We start from the raw sequence: 17975 nt of genomic DNA, 5'->3' as shown, positions 1-17975 counted from the left end.
CCTTTGTCTGTGTCATTAGCACAGATATTAAATAATACTGGTCCTAGTACAGGCTCCTGAAGGACACCAGTTGTCACTGATGTCCATTGGGACTCTGAACCATTGACCACAACCCTCTGGATGTGACCAGCAAACCAATTCCTCATCCACCTACATGGAATCCATTCTTTCAATTTAGAAAAGGATGTTGTGGGGCACCGTGTCAAAGGCTTCACAAAAGTCCAGATAAATGACATCTATAGCCCATCCCTTGTCCACTGAATGTTTCAGGAAGAATTCTAGTAGATAACCTAATGATGGAGTACTCTGGAGGATATTTACCACAGGATCTTGTACCAAATGCTCGCAGGTGGAGGAAAACTATACATAGAATTATTAGAGGAGGGGTATTGCAATGTTTAGCCTCTAAGGGTCGGGAGCAAGAGGTTTGTACTTTTTTGTATCAAGTGTAAAACTATTCTCATTTTGAAGATCAGATAATAAGGATATCTGAACCATGAGTTCCTTCAGTATGACATTATACTTCAAGTTTCCTGCAGGTTTTTTGGCACAGTGTTTTCAGAGCCTACTGTGGTCAGGAAACTAGCTTTGAAAAAGCAATCAAATCACTGAATTGTAAGAGATGTCTGTGTTGTGTTGAATGTGCATTGAATACATCCAGATCAGATTTAATAATATGTACTAACTTCACATATTTCACAGGAATATGCCCCGGTTGTTTTTAAATGTTTCATGTCAGGATTAAGCCAGTAATACACTAATGCTTGTCTTTCTATAATCCTGGTTAAATCAAGGAACAATAAATCTGAAGTATTGTTTACAAGAATTACAGATAAACACTTATTCAGAAGTCAGGTTAGAAACTTTCTTCAACTTATACTTAAAAAGTGTAAAATATATTATCATGTTAATTACTTATATTTTCCATATCTTTTAGTCAGAAATTTGAAGGTTGTCATGCAAATTTTTTTCTAATGATTTTTTATTCTGTTTAAATACATTTATTTACTTATTATCTTTTGAGAAAAAACCACCAAGTTTAACCTCCTTTAGGAGACCTTTACAATTTAGGTGGGGTTTAATCATCTATAGGAATATGAGAAAGAATGCTTTAATTGTTTTTTTCATTTTGTAAATAATTTAACACAATCCTCCTACTCTTATAGAAGATATGTCCTTCTATATGTGAATTGCTGTAATCCTTCAAATTTTTTCATATCACTTAGTAGTTCGCTCTTAAGATAGTCATATTAAATTTTGTTGTTTCTCTTGAGTCAGAATAGAACTAATACAGTTTATATTTTTTAATGGAACTTTATCATTTAATGTTTCGTAAAAATATTAAAATTGGTACAAATAATAAAAAAACAGTATGTAAGCTGACTTTCATGGTATTTAATAGGAAATTAATAATGGAAAATTTGACTGTCTGAAAGCTCAAGTTTAAATAATAACAGGATATTACAAAGTTCTGCAAGCAACATTTTGTGTGACCTTACTGAGATAGGACTTATTCATGTAAATAACTTAAATCGTTGAGGATCAATATACAATAAAGAAAAACCACCTAGAATGCTTTTTTTAAATCAATTGAGAGCCATCAAGCATCTATGAGAGTAGTCTGGACTAAACTCCAACTAAAAGATAATTATTGCATACTACCTGTTTTTCCACCTTATACCACACCAGTTTCCAGAGATATTTGAACATATTGTTAGTTATCAACAAATTTATTTTGAAGTAGAACCAGATAGGGAAGTTTTCTGGTTTTATTTAAGAATATTAAAATTTGGGGGACGGGAGGGAGTGTCGAGTTTCTCAGATTATGACTTGATCTTTATCCAGTGTACGGTTGTAGGTCCCCACAGAAGCCAGTTAAGATACAGAGGTATCTGTATTCTATACGCTAAATTGACTTTATTTTGGGGAAAAAAATATTTGCAATGTTAGTAAAGCATAAAAGTTATGTTTAACCAGTGGTTTTTTTAATGGTCATGCTGACTTCCAGTAAGGACTCCTGAAGTTAAAAGCTGTATGTATGATGGGTCAACCATTCTATCCTATAGAGGACTGACTTAAAACATGAGTAAGAGCTGAGAGAAGCAGACCATGTGTGATCCAGAAGCCAAAAAGAGTACCAAAATCAAAGAATACGGAAAGAACGTGCTTGTTATCAGGAGGGAACATCAGGAAGTCTGTACTGCAAGAGGCAGTCCTGGATCAGAAACAAGCATCCAGATGGCAGGAACCGGGAATTTGGGCTGAGTAAAGGACAAGTAAGCAGGGGACAGGAACAAGGCACTGTTGTGTATTTGCAGCCAAAACACAGGATGTGTTGGAAAAAAAACCCACATGGGTAAATTGAGCTTATTGGTCTCTTCATTATAAAAAGTCAGGTTTATACCAAGTAGCTTGCTGAAGAACCTAAATGACCGTAAGTAAAAGTTAAAAGTTTTATTATAACAGTTACATAATTTATATGCTCATTCCATGTGGGATAATTTTTCAGGAAAACACATATGACTGTATTGAATAGGTAAAGTCCAAAATTAGTGTTAAATATTTTTAATTATATTACATTTGCAAGTACAGAAGTAGGTTTTATTTATGTTATATTACATACTTAGAGGATATATTAAATATATATACATATAGAATCCATCAAAGGAAGACAAAAGGACAGAAATCTGCCTCTTGGTGATTCTCCAAATCATTTTGTGATATAGCCAAGTTCTCTGTTACTTTCCAAGTTTCTGGCAGTATATTTGTGTTTCAGGGTGCACCACAGCTGTGCCTCAGATAGAAATGTCCTTAATGGCTTTGTAGTTATGGGTTGATCTTAGGAGACAGGAAATGTAAATTTAACCCTCTTCAGCATAAAAAGAAACCTCAGCATAGCCTTTACTTCCTAATCACTTCTCTTAACTCTTCAAGCTGTTGTTCGAGGAACAATCTGTTTTCAGAAAATGGTCAATGTTTCCTTATTCCTGGATCAAATCAATCTCAGAATCCACCTTCTGTACAGAAATCTTGGGGGTTTGGGCATGGGGGTGGGGGTTTTATAGTTTGGAGTTCTTTTGAGTTTTCTTTTACCTCCTTTTTAAAATTTTTTTCATTTTTTTTTCTAATTGTTTGAGATTTGGGTTCTTTTTATCTAACCTGGACCCCACTTAGAAATCAAGACTTTACCTCTTAATGAGTCTATTTCACTCAGTATTTCCCCGTTACCTAGCTACCTCTGTGAGGAACTCTGGTTTCTCTGGCAATACATAGCTCTCTGTGTTTTAGTTACTGCAATGTATAAGATTTTTAACTGAACAACCCTTCAAAATCTGATCTGAATCTGCCCTGAACTAAAACCAAACCTTGTGTCCCAGTTTGAAGAGACTGGAATGTTTGTTAAAGAGGATGAGTTGAGACAGACCAAACTTGTCTCTCTCAGCAATTGTAAATTCAAAATTAGGGGCTTTAATCAAGGAAGTGTGGAAAAAACAGAAGAAATAACAACCCTATATTAAAAGATATATGTATGTTGGCAAGAACAGTAACAGAACACACAAAAAAACTAGACAATAGTCCTGTACCCCCCAAAAAAGTCCCCTTCAAACAAAAGAAAAAATGTCTGAATACTTCTCTGTCCTTTAGTGCAGCTGAAGATTCCGAAGTTACTGGGAAAAAGCATTGTTGGAGCCAAATAACAAAGATAGTAATGGAAAACTTCCATATTTCTCCACTGATCATTGCTAGTTGTTCCATGGGGATGAAATATGAGGATTACTTTGAGAGTACTGGTACTTCAAGTTCATTTTATTTTCTCCATCACCACACAGACAGTATGAAATATTCTGGAAACTGGTGTATTTTCTCCTACATATTTCAAAATGCAAATTAGGGGGGAAAAAATCAACTCAAGAAGATCTTATCTTTACACAGAAAAGCTTTTAAGAGGATAAATTACCACCTGTATCTCACCAAGGAAGAGATAGTTCATACGTTCATGTAATGTTTTTTAGTTCCCTGTGACCTTGATATTTTTTTCCCCACAAATATATTAGCCTATATTAAAATTATTAATAAGCTAATAAAAATGTAAGGCTAGTGGGCTTTGCTTAAAAAGGCAAATAGGAAGCTGAAGAATCTTATTAAATTTTATAAATACATATGAAGAATTTAATTTAGAACTTAGCAGATCTCTTCTTCAGTCATTTCCCTTGGCAGATTTTATTTCTTGCGGTCTAAGCTATTACTCCTCTTCTTCCTTTTTAATTGACAGAAATTCAGCTAACTCTAATTTTTTATTAAGCCATAATATCATATATTTATAAGCAAGAAATAGTAAAACATTCAGAGACTAAAAAGAAGCTCAGAGATAAGTTGCCATCATCAATTTTGGTATAAAAATCTGAATTTTTTCCAGTTCAAACAATTGGAACTAGCCTTCATATTTAGCTGAAGGTCTGTTTCTGCATTTCTGTTCACAGAAATGGGAAGCTTATCCTATCGAGTGTGTTAAAACATTGAGGTTTTGAACATACATGATTAGTAAATGAAAAAAAAGTCAAACTGAAAGTACTAACGTTACATGCTGAAACTACCAAAAATGAAGCAACTTTGTTGACACAATTGAATTCTGCTTCTTCTGCACAAGCTGAAATGCATAAGATTTAGACATTTTTTAACATCTTCTTTAGTTTTTGTGTGTGTAGCACAAACTTGATTTACATTTTAAGGACTGAAGCAACACAACAACACAACAACAAGGATTATGACTTCAATTCATAGGGCATTTCGCTCACCAGTGATTTACCCTAGTATCTGCTATATTATCTACTGTATTTACCATATCATCTACCATATTGCAAGTATTTAACAGCAACAGTGCAGCCCTTTGAGGCAATGATGTATAAAATCCTTACAACCTGTTTCTACTCCATGCAGAATAAATGCAGAGACTGAGGATTTTATTTATGATACAGCATTATCCTTCACTCTGCTTATTTATGGTGACTGAAAAATACCATATCACATTTGAAAGAATCTTATATTACATTTCAAGTTTACTACATTGAAAAACACCAGGACAGTGTTATTCTCGCAGTGTTTCACAAAGTGTGCTTGAAGAGAGAAACTCAAGTGAAATTACCCACCTTTTCTGTCTTTTGAACTTAACGAAATTTGCAAGCTTCTAGATGGAGTTATTAGTTTCAATTTGCCCACCAACTCATGCACAGAACGGAAATTTTTTAGACAGTTATACAACTTTGTCAATTACACGTTTAATGAATTAATATGAACTGAGAGACATTCTTAACTGGCATCTGTTGATAAAGAAGTAGCTACACTTCTTGAAGTTGGAGGGGTCACTACTGATTAATCCATTAGAACTACTGAAGTTTGTCTTTTTAAGGCCAAACTGTGACTTTTGCCCTCATATCCTCTTGGCAGTTACAGTGGAAATCCCTGAGCAAAACACTAAATTATATTGTATAATGGGACATAATAAAGCTTCCTTTTTTAGTTCTTTCAAACATGTGCTTACCGTTTTTACCTTTTCTCTGTTAATGCTGACATTATCCCATGTACCTCGTGCAGATGTGAATGAATGTGAATCTGAACCCTGCAAGAATGGCGGAATCTGTACAGATCTTGTTGCCAACTATTCCTGTGAATGCCCAGGTGAATTTATGGGAAGAAACTGTCAACAGAGTAAGTACAGCATGTTTGTAAATTCTACGTAATAAAATTAAATATAATATTTTATTTTTGCAGAAAAAAACTTTCATATACTATGGAAATATTTCTCTACATTACAAATCCAGAATACTCAAAATAGCCATCTTGGTTTTTTCAAAATGGAGGGAAATTCAGAGACCTAATCTGAATTCAAGTAAAGCATCTGATATTGTGGAAACATTTGCAAAATGAAAAATCATTATCTAAAGTCAAAGAAGAAGGATTAAATACTGTAAAGTAGAAAAATTCCAACAAGGGATTCACCAGATATCCTGGCTTCCACAGTAATTATTAGCAGATATCAACACATGTAAGAAGAGGACCAAAATATAAATTATTTTTTCTGACATGTCTATAGCCTCTGAAATTTGGACCATTCATTTATGGAGAAATCATTTATGGAGTTCCTCCAGGATCTGTCCTGGGACAAATCTCATATGATTTTACAGTAACATTCACTCTCAATGCACCATAAAGGTCTGATTCCTAAAGTTGTTACTACAGAGTTCTTCATGTGTGATAGACTAGGTAATCTCGAAGACCAGAAATAAAAGACATAGAATAAACTGCCATGGAATGAAATGTTATATACCTTAAAAGTTGATAACAGATATTAGAGGCTCTTGAGTTTGAAATACTGTAAAGAAGAAAAAAATGTTAGAAGTTGAATACTAAACAAATTAAACCACAACAAAATTGAAAAATATGATTCCTTTTCCTGTGTTCACTTTGTGGATATATGGGAGAAAAGGGAGGCAAAAACAGGATGGAGAAATAACCACGAATGGCAAGATGTGAGATTTTTTTAAGTAGCTTCAATGACTTCCCAGATTTGCATACCACAGAAAAAAAAAAAATATTTAAGGCCGTGAACATAATGTGTACATAGTCCTAGAGAGAAACAGAAGATTAGGATTTGCTTTGAGTAGTTTAGGGATCTCTATGTCTACCTGAAAGAATTTGTAAAAAAAAATGAAGATCTATTAAAGTTTTCTTCAAAATTTGCTGTTGAAGCAATTGATGCATTTCCTTACTAGTTGCAACTGAATTGCCATTTGGAATTCTGCCAGGAATCTCATCCATCTCTTCAGAGTTTATCCCTTCTATATTTTGGCTGCATCGTGAACATTACTCAGATAATAGATCACATAAATCCAATCTCCTGTTATGCTAGAAATGAGGAAGGCAGAGCTGTTACTTGAAGTGATCATTGCATTTTCTGAACCATCAACTATTATTTTATATTTCTAATTTTTTTATAGATGTATATGTAAAAATAATTTCATGCGTGAAGTTTCATATCTTATATATTATACTGAATTTGGGTTTTTTTGTGTGTGTGCATATATGTATATATATGTATAGACACACACATATTCCTGTTTTTGAGAGAATATAACAGAAAGTGTATATGTACAAAAAGTAGAAATTTCAAGTTTATTGAAACTGTGAAAGAATTCTGCTATTGAATTACGAAATGTATGTCTACATATTTCTATTTTTGAGAGAAAATTTTCTGTAATTCAAAATATCAACTCAAAATACTGATTTTGTAATTCAAAACACAGCTACCTACAATCTGTCTTTCTGAGTCATACTTTGGAAGAATTATACTGGCACAAATATATATGTATATACAATATACATAATGAAGTGGTCTTTCTGGAGATAATTCTGTAGAGAAATGCTGTCAACTGTGACCCAGCACTCCATTGTCTACCACATGCAAACACCTGTTTGTGCGGATTGTAATCACTGAGCTGCCCATGTTCAGGAAAGTTAACACATTTGCACTAACACTATGGCACAGCTTCCAAACTTTTAGTTAATTCATCTACTTTTAGGGTAGTTTTAGCACAGCTACCATTAAAAAGGGAGACTTGTGGGTTTATGCCACCACTATAATTGTACACTCTACCATTTTCTATGTCAGGGCTTGTAAATATCCTGTTTTTTCCCATTAGAAATTTGGATATGTCATCATACTTAATTATGTAATTACAAGTAGTTATTACACATTATAATTACGCCATTAGAGTTTTACACATATTTACAGTAATCATATAATTAAATACTGTTATGCTAATTATGTAAATTACTGACTGCTGTCTCAGAATTACCTCACAAAGCTCAAAGATTGCTAAGCCACATCATAGAATATGTAAAACATCCTACATCTAGAATAAAAAAGGAAAAAATGCATCGTGCAAACTGCATTTTCTAATGGTTTATCTAGTTTAGTATAGCCCAAATACCAGTGCTTTGTAATAATGACTTGTCATGTTACTCAATAGCTTCCAGTAGTTTATGCCAGACTGTTTTTCCTAGTGCTCCTGCTAAGTTTTCCCTCTTTTTTTTTTTAATTCTATGCTTTACTTCCACCATTTAATTCCTCTTAGCTAATCCTCTAAATAGTTCCCTTCCATTTTATCTCACATGTGGCACTTTTCAGGTGTGAGACAACCGTTTTGTTACACTCAGGTCCTGAGACCCTTGTGGGATACCCACCCAAAATCCCTCTGACTAGTCCCAGGACCTGAAATAAGAGGGAAAGGCTTGATTGCTTGATTGCTTTCCTTCTTTCTTTTTTTCTTTCTTCCTTTCTTTCTTCCTTTCTTTCTTCCTTTCTTTCTTCCTTTCTTTCTTCCTTCTTTCCTTTCTCGCTTCCTTTCCTTCTTTCTTTCCTTCTTCCTTTCTTTCTTCCTTTCCTTCTTCCTTTCTTCCTTTCCTTCTTCCTTCCTTCCTTTCTCTCTTCCTTTCCTTCTTCCTTTCTTTCTTTCTTCCTTTCTCAGTTCCTTTCCTTCTTCCTTTCTTTCTTTCTTTCTTTCTCAGTTCCTTTCCTTCTTCTTTTCCTTCTTCCTTTCCTTCCTCTTTCTTCCTTTCCTTCTTCCTTCCTTCCTTCCATCCTTGATACAGCTGTCTTTAGCAATTCAGGCATAAATGATATTTAAACCAGCTGCTTCTCATTGCTGGAAAGCAGGGGATGAGACAAAATCAAAGTGGAGTGTGAGACCACAGACAGCCTCAAAACATACTCAGCCGTTCTGGAATAAGCTTATCACCCTTTTAAGAGATACTTCACAGGATATCTGGTCTCCACAGAATTTGCCTGCAAATGTTTAGTAAACATGGAATGGGAAGAGAGCACCTTTCCCCATCCTCTGAATGCAAAATCTAAACTGTATTAATTCAATATTACTTCCCACATTTCTCAAGGCCTCAGCATTTCCTTGATGCAGCTGCATCTCCTTCTGTTCTTCCACTCCCTGAACCAATTTCTTGCCTCTGTGGTGAATTTAAGCCATCAGTTATGATTATCTCCATTCCTTAGTTCTGGATTATCCATAAATAAAGTATTGCTTTCAAGACAGATTCTCTTGGGGCTGGAGTTTTTGTTTTGTGGATTACAGAATTTTCTTGCAAGCAACAGGGGGCCACTTTCATCAATGTCAGGCTGTTTGCCTCGTTCGATGCAGATCTGTATTGTTAAAATCTCCCATGAGCAACATGGGTAGTGAATTGCAGTAATATGTGAGCAGTTCCACAGGTAATTTTTGATCACTTTTTTTTTCTTTTTCTTTTTTTATTTTTTTTATTATTTCTTTTATTCTAACAGACTGTACTATACAATGGACACCCTATAGTATCATTACTGTGCATTTTGGAGCTTGTGGTTTGCTAAATGCCAAGACTTGCTGCCATTAAAAAATATGGCAAACTTTCTCGTGCTTTTTTCTTTAAAGATCTAGATGAGAATACTAACTGTAAATATTTTTTTTTACATATGCTATGGCCCCTTCACCTCCTTTTCTATGTATTCAACATGTCCATATGTAGAAGGATACTGAATTCAGAGCATATGCACCAATTTATTTGTCTAGCATATCAGAAATCCTGCTAAGCAGTGTACCTCTACCTTATTTTCACACTGTGAAACACTTTACCTGCTGGGAATCAGCACAGACTCGAGTTCCCTAAATTACTGATCACTGTTACAACCTCTTTGAATGAGATTTAGGATGACCAAATTTTCGTATGGCTTAAAATATCAGTTTGACTAATTCTGTGAATAATGCAATATGAAGTTTGGCTTTAAGCATATTCTTGATTGTTTGGAACATCTGCCAGTTTTATGAGCTGAAATACTGGTGTTATATATAAAGTTGGAAATGGCTGTAAACCAAAACTGGACACAGAATGAAAAAAACTGGCCTGGGGAAAAAATAATTAAAAAAAAAAAAAAGGTAATTAATGACACATTGATACTGGGCTGGTACAAAAGAATGGCAGGGGACAGAGGCTGGGCATGAAATCAAGACTTAACAGCAGTTAAAGAATGTTAATTAGGCTGTGGTCTAAGCAAGAGAGTAGAAAGTGTTCTTAATTCATATTTAAGGCAAAGAGAAGAGTTTGTTTTAGTTTTCACATTTTTCCTGCTTTATTTCGCTTTAAAGATCATAACATTTAAAAGCCAGAATTGTCAGCTCACTCACCAAGTGTACAACATATAAAAATTCAGTAAATATGTATATTCATGTTTATCCTTATTTAGATGACAAATTTAGGACTTCCATGGAAAAATTAAGGAGATTTTATAGGTCTGCATGTATTATTAACTGTGGAGAAAATATTTTTTTTTTGGTTAATGTCCGACAAAAGGAAGAATGGAAAAAAATTTGTCCCTAAAAGAATTGTGTCCATTTAATACAAAGCTAATAGTAATACTTGATGTGTGAGCTCCCTGGATTACAGAAATATCTCAGAACAGAAATATATCAGAAATACACCTTGAAAGTGCGGGAGGAAAAACTTTCACATGTCAAATCTGACTTTAGGCCATGTAATTTAACTCAATCTTGGTAATTTTTCCTTTTTTGAACATGTTATAAGAATAAAACCAAAAATTATTTAAGAAGTTAAATTAATGCTGAGATGCTAAATGTCAGTAGTAAGAATGATGTACATATTTATATAATTTTTTAATTATATGCATTTATATTTTTATTTTATATATTTATATATTTTAATGCACATTACATATTATATATTATATATGTTATATCATATCTATAATATAATGTATATTTTTATTTTATGTGTATTTATATATTTAATGTATATAATTTTTAACTATTTTTAATTATATTTAATATATTTTAAAATATTTAATATATTTTAATTATTTTAGCTAGTCATAGAGGGAACACAGTTTCTGTATTTGCATTGGAGAAAACCCATCTTGAATCCCTTACTCAAAATTATGAGTTTTGCTGAGTCTGCACTATTTTGTGAATATTGTCTGTCAGGCATTTTTGTGTAGTGTGTTGGTGTGGAAGTGCCAAGAGGCAAAAAATACTATAGAAATGACATAACACATTGTTAACATTGAAATGTTCTCCCAGGCATTTCAATGACCTAGTGGGAAATATTAATTAAAGTTTTAACATTTCTAATATTGAGTCTTCAAACAAAGCAGACTTCAGCTCTCCTGTTGCAGACCATCCCTGTCCAGGCATCCCATGCAAGACACAAGGTTGGGCTCAGCAGATCAGAATTGTAGTTCTTCCTTTCAGCAAGAACGGGAAAATGAGTGTTTTGATGTTAAAACAAAGTCCTCAACCCTGACCCTTTGGGTGCATTTTCATCTTGCTGCAGTTGTACTGCACAGTAGTGTCTCCTTTTGAAAACTAATTTCTCAATATCTTGTTTTGATTAGGCAGTGGAGAACTCAATATTTGCTGAACACACCTGAGAGAATCTCGTAAAATACTCAGGCAAGCCCTTAAGGCCCAACACGAATATTTTACACATTTAAATGTCTCCTAACTGCATGAATCATCAAGTGTAATAGTAGATTTTGGGTTGCGTCAATAACCAAAATATTAACTCAACCCTGTATTGTTGACTTTAGCTTGAACCACATTGTTGTAACAACTTTCTTTCTACAAATATGCTTTTCTCAGGGTTTGTGTCATCCTTGCCTCACAGTATCCCTCAGTTACCCTCAGTAAAGAGGAGCCAGGAATTCCTTCCACCTGTCTTCCACTTGTCTGTTCCTGCTACTGAGGAAGCAGCATGACCCTACCTTTTCAGTAACTAGAGTCATAGACACTCACAAAAAACATAGCACTTATCTTATAAATATTATCCACTGTTCCTTTGTTGGGAGAATTTTTATGTGCATTTTTATGTGTGGCAAAGCCTGTGACAATGAATATTTCAGCATTTCTAAGCCCTGAAAGAAAAATTACAGCACACAATTATTCTCAAAGTAGCCTCTAAAGCTCTTAAGTTCCTGTCATGGTCAATAATTCGCATTCTTTTTTTTATGTCCTCACAGAAATGAAAATAATTTGCAGGTAAGGGATTGGTACTATAAAAGAAATAAAGGCCAACCTGTAGAAGCAAGCTCAAAACAAATCATAGCTTTTTATGGAAAAGTACGGAATGAAAAAGCACTGATAACTATAATACATTAAAAGGGTATATATTACATATAAATATGTAAGGATATATTAAATATATAATTTACAGCTGCAGTAGGTTTAACAAAGTTCGCAATAGCCAAGCCGCAGGACTATTTTTCTGTTTTGAGTACTGGTAAAATTGGAAAATACTTTATTTCGAGACTTATTGTTTATATGACATAGGTTACTTATTTCAAAATAAAATCATGGATGGTGGTTGGCCAGATGAGTCACCCTGGTCTAGTCTGCTGCTTCCCTTTGGTGGACACAGGAATGAGCCATGAGAATAAAATCATCTTTAGGGCTGTACAAACTCCTCATAATGGAATTGTCTTGAGGTTTGCAGCAAACCAGGCACAGAGTAGAATTCTGAGTGAATATGGCATAAGCCTTGCAAAAGTTGGAAGTTTGAAAGTTGACTCACTCTTTGGAGTTTCGTTTAGTCTTGGAATCCAAGCCAAGCTGAGAGAGATGAAAGAAAAAAAAAAAAACAGAACAAAACACAGTTGCATTAGCCCTAAATGAAATAAAATCTCCAGGCTCAGCACAGCTCTCCCACCTGCAGTTTTCAGAAGAAGTAAATGTAATATGTTCAGTGATCAGCTTCCCACTGAGGGATGATTTGCAGCTTCTGCTGCTTTGGACAGATGGAAGGTCCAGCAGAGCTCCCGTTGCTGGTGCAACATGTGAGAAGCGTGGGAGGGGAGAACTGGTGCTGAGAGGTCATGGCTATTTTAGTCCCCAGCCACCACCATGACCATTTGTTGCATTCCATTAGAGGATCCGAGGACTTGCAAGGAGATGAGCAGGTCCAAAAAATTCAGTGGCAATGCAACAGGGAGAGAGAAAGGCTATGCAGTGTTTTGGTCATGCTGATTATAAACAGGGACTCAGAAACATACAAGTGACTTTTTTAAAGGAATTAGAGTTAAAACTTTAAAAATTCATAACTATGATAGACTATTTTGTCAAGAAGAGCTGACTGAATTACTCTTGATTTGATTTTCCTTTGTATTGGTGATTGTTTTCTTGTATTAATGCTAAATGTCTTGTATTAATGCTAAGTGCTCTTAATGCAGTGTAGTTAGAAATTTTCTTTAGAGAAAAATATTGCACAAAACTTTTACCCTTTTGAACTGATGGGTACATTAATATCCACTACTGACCCAGCAAAATCTGTTCATTAGACCTCACCCATAAACATGATTTTCCTTTGTCAGCAAATCTGTATATTTGATAGTAACATTGCATGCCTTAACTGAAGATCAGTTTCAGTGTGTAGTTTGTAATATAATATATCTAATATAGAATATTATCATTTTAATAATATCAATTTCCATTTATGGTCCTGTTGCTGAAGCCTAATTTTGTAACTACTCTGTTCCTATTTTTACGCAATTCAATTTTATCTGTCTACATTTTCAAATTTTATCCTTAGGTGTAGCAGAATAACTAATTGTGTTGTAATTAATTATGTCAAAGTTAGATAAAGGCAAATAATGCTGGGAAAGTTATAACTTTGAAAGCAAATTTGAATCTTCATGTCCACTATCAGAAAATAGGATTCTTTCTTCTTCTTCAGTTTTCCTGAAAAATGTCCTTGTTCTTCTGCAGAAGTAAAAGTCCATACAGGAAGCTGAATAGGAGTTTTATTGTGATTGCTGAAATCTTTTTCTCTTCTTTTTCTTACTCCCTGGTCCTTCCACAATTTCTTTCATAATACATTTCTCTTCTCCATCAGGTGCAAATTTGAGTAAGTATAGGGTTTGGTCCAATTTTAGCCATAGGAATTTTTTTGCCTTGATAAAAAATATCAGGTGGAAAATCCTCAAGAATTAAATTTCTTTCCCAAAGCACACTATGGAATCTACTCAGCCTCATCTCTGCTGAATGTAGGGTGGGTCTTCCACTGAGTTCTCTACAGGTGAGATGAGGCACAGGTTGCATGATATCCTTTAAAAGCTGTGCTTTAGCCTTAGACATAAAAATATAGCCTCTGGAAGTAAAATGGGATTTATTCATGAAGTGTGATGTGTTTGCCCCCTTTGGCTAGGTTACATTTCTCTAGCATTAATTACACATTGATTTAAAGATTGAAACACTATTTTTATGGGGGGTTAATTAGTGTTTAGTGAGGAAGAGCCCTGATTTCAGACACTTTTTGCACTTTTTTTGAACTGTGGAGTTTGATTCAAACGTGGAAAGCCTTTAGTCATCGCCTACACTAGTGATATTGGTGTCACCTTTGCTACAGCTGCAAAGTATAAGGAGAATCAGACCCCGAGGAATTCACTTGGGGTTAGTGGGCAGGGAGTTTGACAAGATAGGCAGTATGAAAAATTGGAGAAAAGTAATTTTTCTGAAGAGCAAAAGCTGTACCTGCCCACGGTGCCCATTTGTAAAAAATGTAATGCAGAGGAGTGTTTCCTCTTGGGAAAGCTGAGATGTCACTGTCCTGCTCTGTGATTGGAGAAGGGGCCCGGGGAAAAACCAGATTCCAGACTCTGATAGAACTCGCTTTTTTACACACCTCCAGATTGAAAGTCACAGCCAAGGATTCCCAGTGCCCTGGGAGTTGGGGCAGGAACAACATGATTCCAGATTTGATCAGGGAAGGAAGGAATTTCCTTCTCTTGTAAGTAGCTAACAGTTTTGTTCACTTAAACTTTACAGGTCCTGAAAGACACATAAACCTTCAGCTCAAGCTGCTCCATGTTCCAAACTTCAGTTCATCCTTTGCCATCTTGTTTAATGCAAATAAATGCCTGCTGAAGAGATACTGTAGTTAAGTGCTCACAGTCCTCCTCCTCAATGTCAGTTTTGCTGAGATTAGCTCCTCCTACAAAAGACAAGACCTTTTAAGAAACAAATTTCCCTGCTCTGTCAATTCTATTGCAGATGAATTAGCCAATCGGCATCCAACATTACAATGCTGTAGTCCAGGTTAAGACAAAAGGATTGGAAACCACAAGAAATTTACCTAGTGAGGCTTAGACAAGAAAGACATTAGGAATTTTCAGGGATCATGTGAGCTTTTTGCACTGGCACTGAGAATTCTTGGGGATTTAAACTGTAACGTTTAATTTTTTTAACATAAAGTTTTTTAATACGTCATTATGGATAAATAATATCTATTATAAATAATGCTGCTATTGCTACTTTATAGAATCAAAAGAACCAAACAACTTGGCTATGGTAATTGCACTGCAATTTTGTCTTGTGCAGCTTTAGTTGGAATTTCTTAATGCAGACATTGTCAGCAGAATAAGGTCTGCTGGATTCAGCCGTCAAGAGTTTAATGAATTAAGGAGAATTAGTGCAGAGAGTTGCACCTATTTATTTATTACTGACAGGTAGCTTCCATTTGCCTTTTGTTATAATATTTATTAATAGTTGTCTTTACATGGTTATAAAAGAAAGTTGCAAAGTCAATCTATACTTCTTCAAACATCTAGGCCCTTTGTAAATTAGATGAGAAGACTTCTTCCACAATAAATTCAAATATTTATTCATGTGCTACTTGTGCAAGAAAAATGCTAAATTATTTGGATTTGTATGACTACATGATATTCTCTAAAACCTTCCACCTCTTCTCCAAACACCTGAAATGAAAAAGTCATGGTTATCTAGTGCTTCTGTTGACCTTGTTTATTTTATTTCAGGAAAGGGGGTATTATTTCTTTATTTGTCCACTTAGAAATACAACTCTCTTTGTGGTAATCCCCTGATTTTTTTTTCTATTATATAGTATAATATTAAATTATTGCATAAATAGTTTTATAGTTTTCCTATAGAACTCCAAAAGGCTATAAACAGTACTAAAAAGAAATGCTCTCTGAAATAGTAGCTTTTTAATGTTTAGTTTCTATTCTAATTAAATTGCTGTATGTATTCATTATGTATGTAGAGTGTTTTCTTGGGGAGTTTGTTTTTAAATAGGCTATTTACCTGAATAATCTGATTCTTAGTTAAATTCTACTACCATGTTAGTGGTAATTTCTTAAGAGCATAAAACCCCATTGTATTAGGTCAGATAGTCCAACAATTTGGTTGGCTTAACCTTTGACTGTGGTATTGACAAACATATTTTAACAGGAATATTAAAGGTATATCTCTCATCAGTCTCTTTAGCATCATCCATGAAACTATTGTGCCTGAATCTTTTTGAACCCTTGGGTGCTGTATCTGTCTCAAGAAGGCTCCAGAAGATCACTAGCCACTGTGCAAAGATCTACTTTCTTTCACATGGGTTAAGCAGATTTCCTATGAATTTCTGTGAGTGCCTCCTAATTTCAGTAATGTGATGAACAGTTCTATATTCACCTTGTCTTATGCTTATGTAAAGTTCAGTTGTATCCCTCCTCAGCCAACTTCAAAAATCCTAGGATTTTACTTCCTTCTCATGCTTTTCCCCTTTAATCATTTGAACTGCCATGCTCTACACTTTCTTTAGCTCCACATCTTTTTGGGGTGCAGAGACCTGAACTACACACTGTGTGTGGTCATACCCACATTTCATATACCTGTAAAATAACACTCCTATACCTTGTCCTCAGTGTCTAAATTTTTATTAGTTTTTTTTGTCTGCCACTGCATTTTGAGCCAATTACTTCAGAGAGCTGATGATGGTGACTCTGAGAGCTCTTCCTTGCAGTTGTAATGGCCACTTACAAGTTCAATATAGCATGGGAACATTTTAGAGATTTTTTTTTTTATAAGTCCTGTATCTTCCATTTGTGTGCATTGGGGTTCATCTCTCACCCTTTTAACCAGTCATTCATTTCTCTATGTCTTTCTGAAGCTGCTTATCATCACCAGTGGCGTTTCATAAAGAAAGCTTGGTAACTTCAAGTTGGACAGTTTCCCCACTCACTCTTTCCTCCAGGTCACTGATGAGTTAAACCGACTCCAGCAATGACCCTTGGGGATACCACTGCTGACTTTTCATCCTGAAAAGCCACTTTGTGTTCTTTAATTAGACTTCTGTCTATAGCAGGGCCTCTCCCTCATGCCCTGGCAAGAGCTTTTCTTGTGTAACCTTATCAAATGCTTTCTCAAAATCCAAATGTGCTATTTCCACTGCATTTCCTTTATCCCTCTGCATATTGTCTCCAATAAAGAACTTCACCAGCTTGGGAAGAACTGCTGTTTACAGGGGACATGTTGGCTCTTTTTTAAAGTTTTTCTTAGGTTCTTAGTGATCTTAATTATAGAAGTTTCAGCTTACAAGATGCCAAAGTGGACTCACTTGCCTGTAGTTTCCACAATGCACCCTAGAGCTGGTTTTTTGGAGATGAGAATGGGGCACTGATCTTTCAGGAGAGCTCTGTAGTCCCGAAATCCATCTGCTTCATCTAGGCACAATTCTTGAAAACACCATGCCATGAAATAACCTCACCAATAGAAAAATTCGTTAAAAAAAAAAAAGTCTGAAGGAAGTCTGAAATACTTTTTCTTCCATTGTTTTGGAGGGTTCAGGAGGATGAGGGGGTTGTGTTCTTTGTTTTTTTTTTTATTTCAGACTACCTAAGAGTTGCCTAATGTCCTAGTTAAAACAGCTGGGACCAGTTCATCACTGTATGGGTGTAACCCAAAACTGTGTATTCTGTAGCCTTCCATGCCATTTCCCAGAAACTGTTATCAGTAGACCATTTACACCCTCTGCCCAGAGCAGCCTGACTCCTCAGGCTGTAAACTAGGTGTTAAGAGGCCTGAGAGACAGGAGGATGCCTCCCGTCCTTACACCCTTTGTGGAACTCCCTGCCTTGAGGGAAG

The 17975-nt window shown here is 35.0% G+C and overlaps 1 protein-coding gene across 3 annotated transcripts in view; it reads left to right on the top strand.

Moving 5' to 3' along the window:
* Positions 1–17975, top strand: part of EDIL3 (EGF like repeats and discoidin domains 3) — a 229776-nt gene that overhangs the window by 124781 nt on the left and 87020 nt on the right. For all 3 annotated transcript variants that reach the window (XM_017806317.1, XM_017806318.1, XM_017806316.1), the window contains one exon: positions 5593–5706. In XM_017806317.1, coding sequence (XP_017661806.1) covers positions 5593–5706 — 114 coding nt within the window. The remainder of the gene's footprint in view (positions 1–5592; positions 5707–17975) is intronic.

Source organism: Lepidothrix coronata, unplaced genomic scaffold (assembly GCF_001604755.1).
Source record: "Lepidothrix coronata isolate B3197 unplaced genomic scaffold, Lepidothrix_coronata-1.0 Scaffold14, whole genome shotgun sequence".
Classification (NCBI taxonomy): domain Eukaryota; kingdom Metazoa; phylum Chordata; class Aves; order Passeriformes; family Pipridae; genus Lepidothrix; species Lepidothrix coronata.
This window is presented reverse-complemented; position numbering and strand designations above follow the sequence as displayed.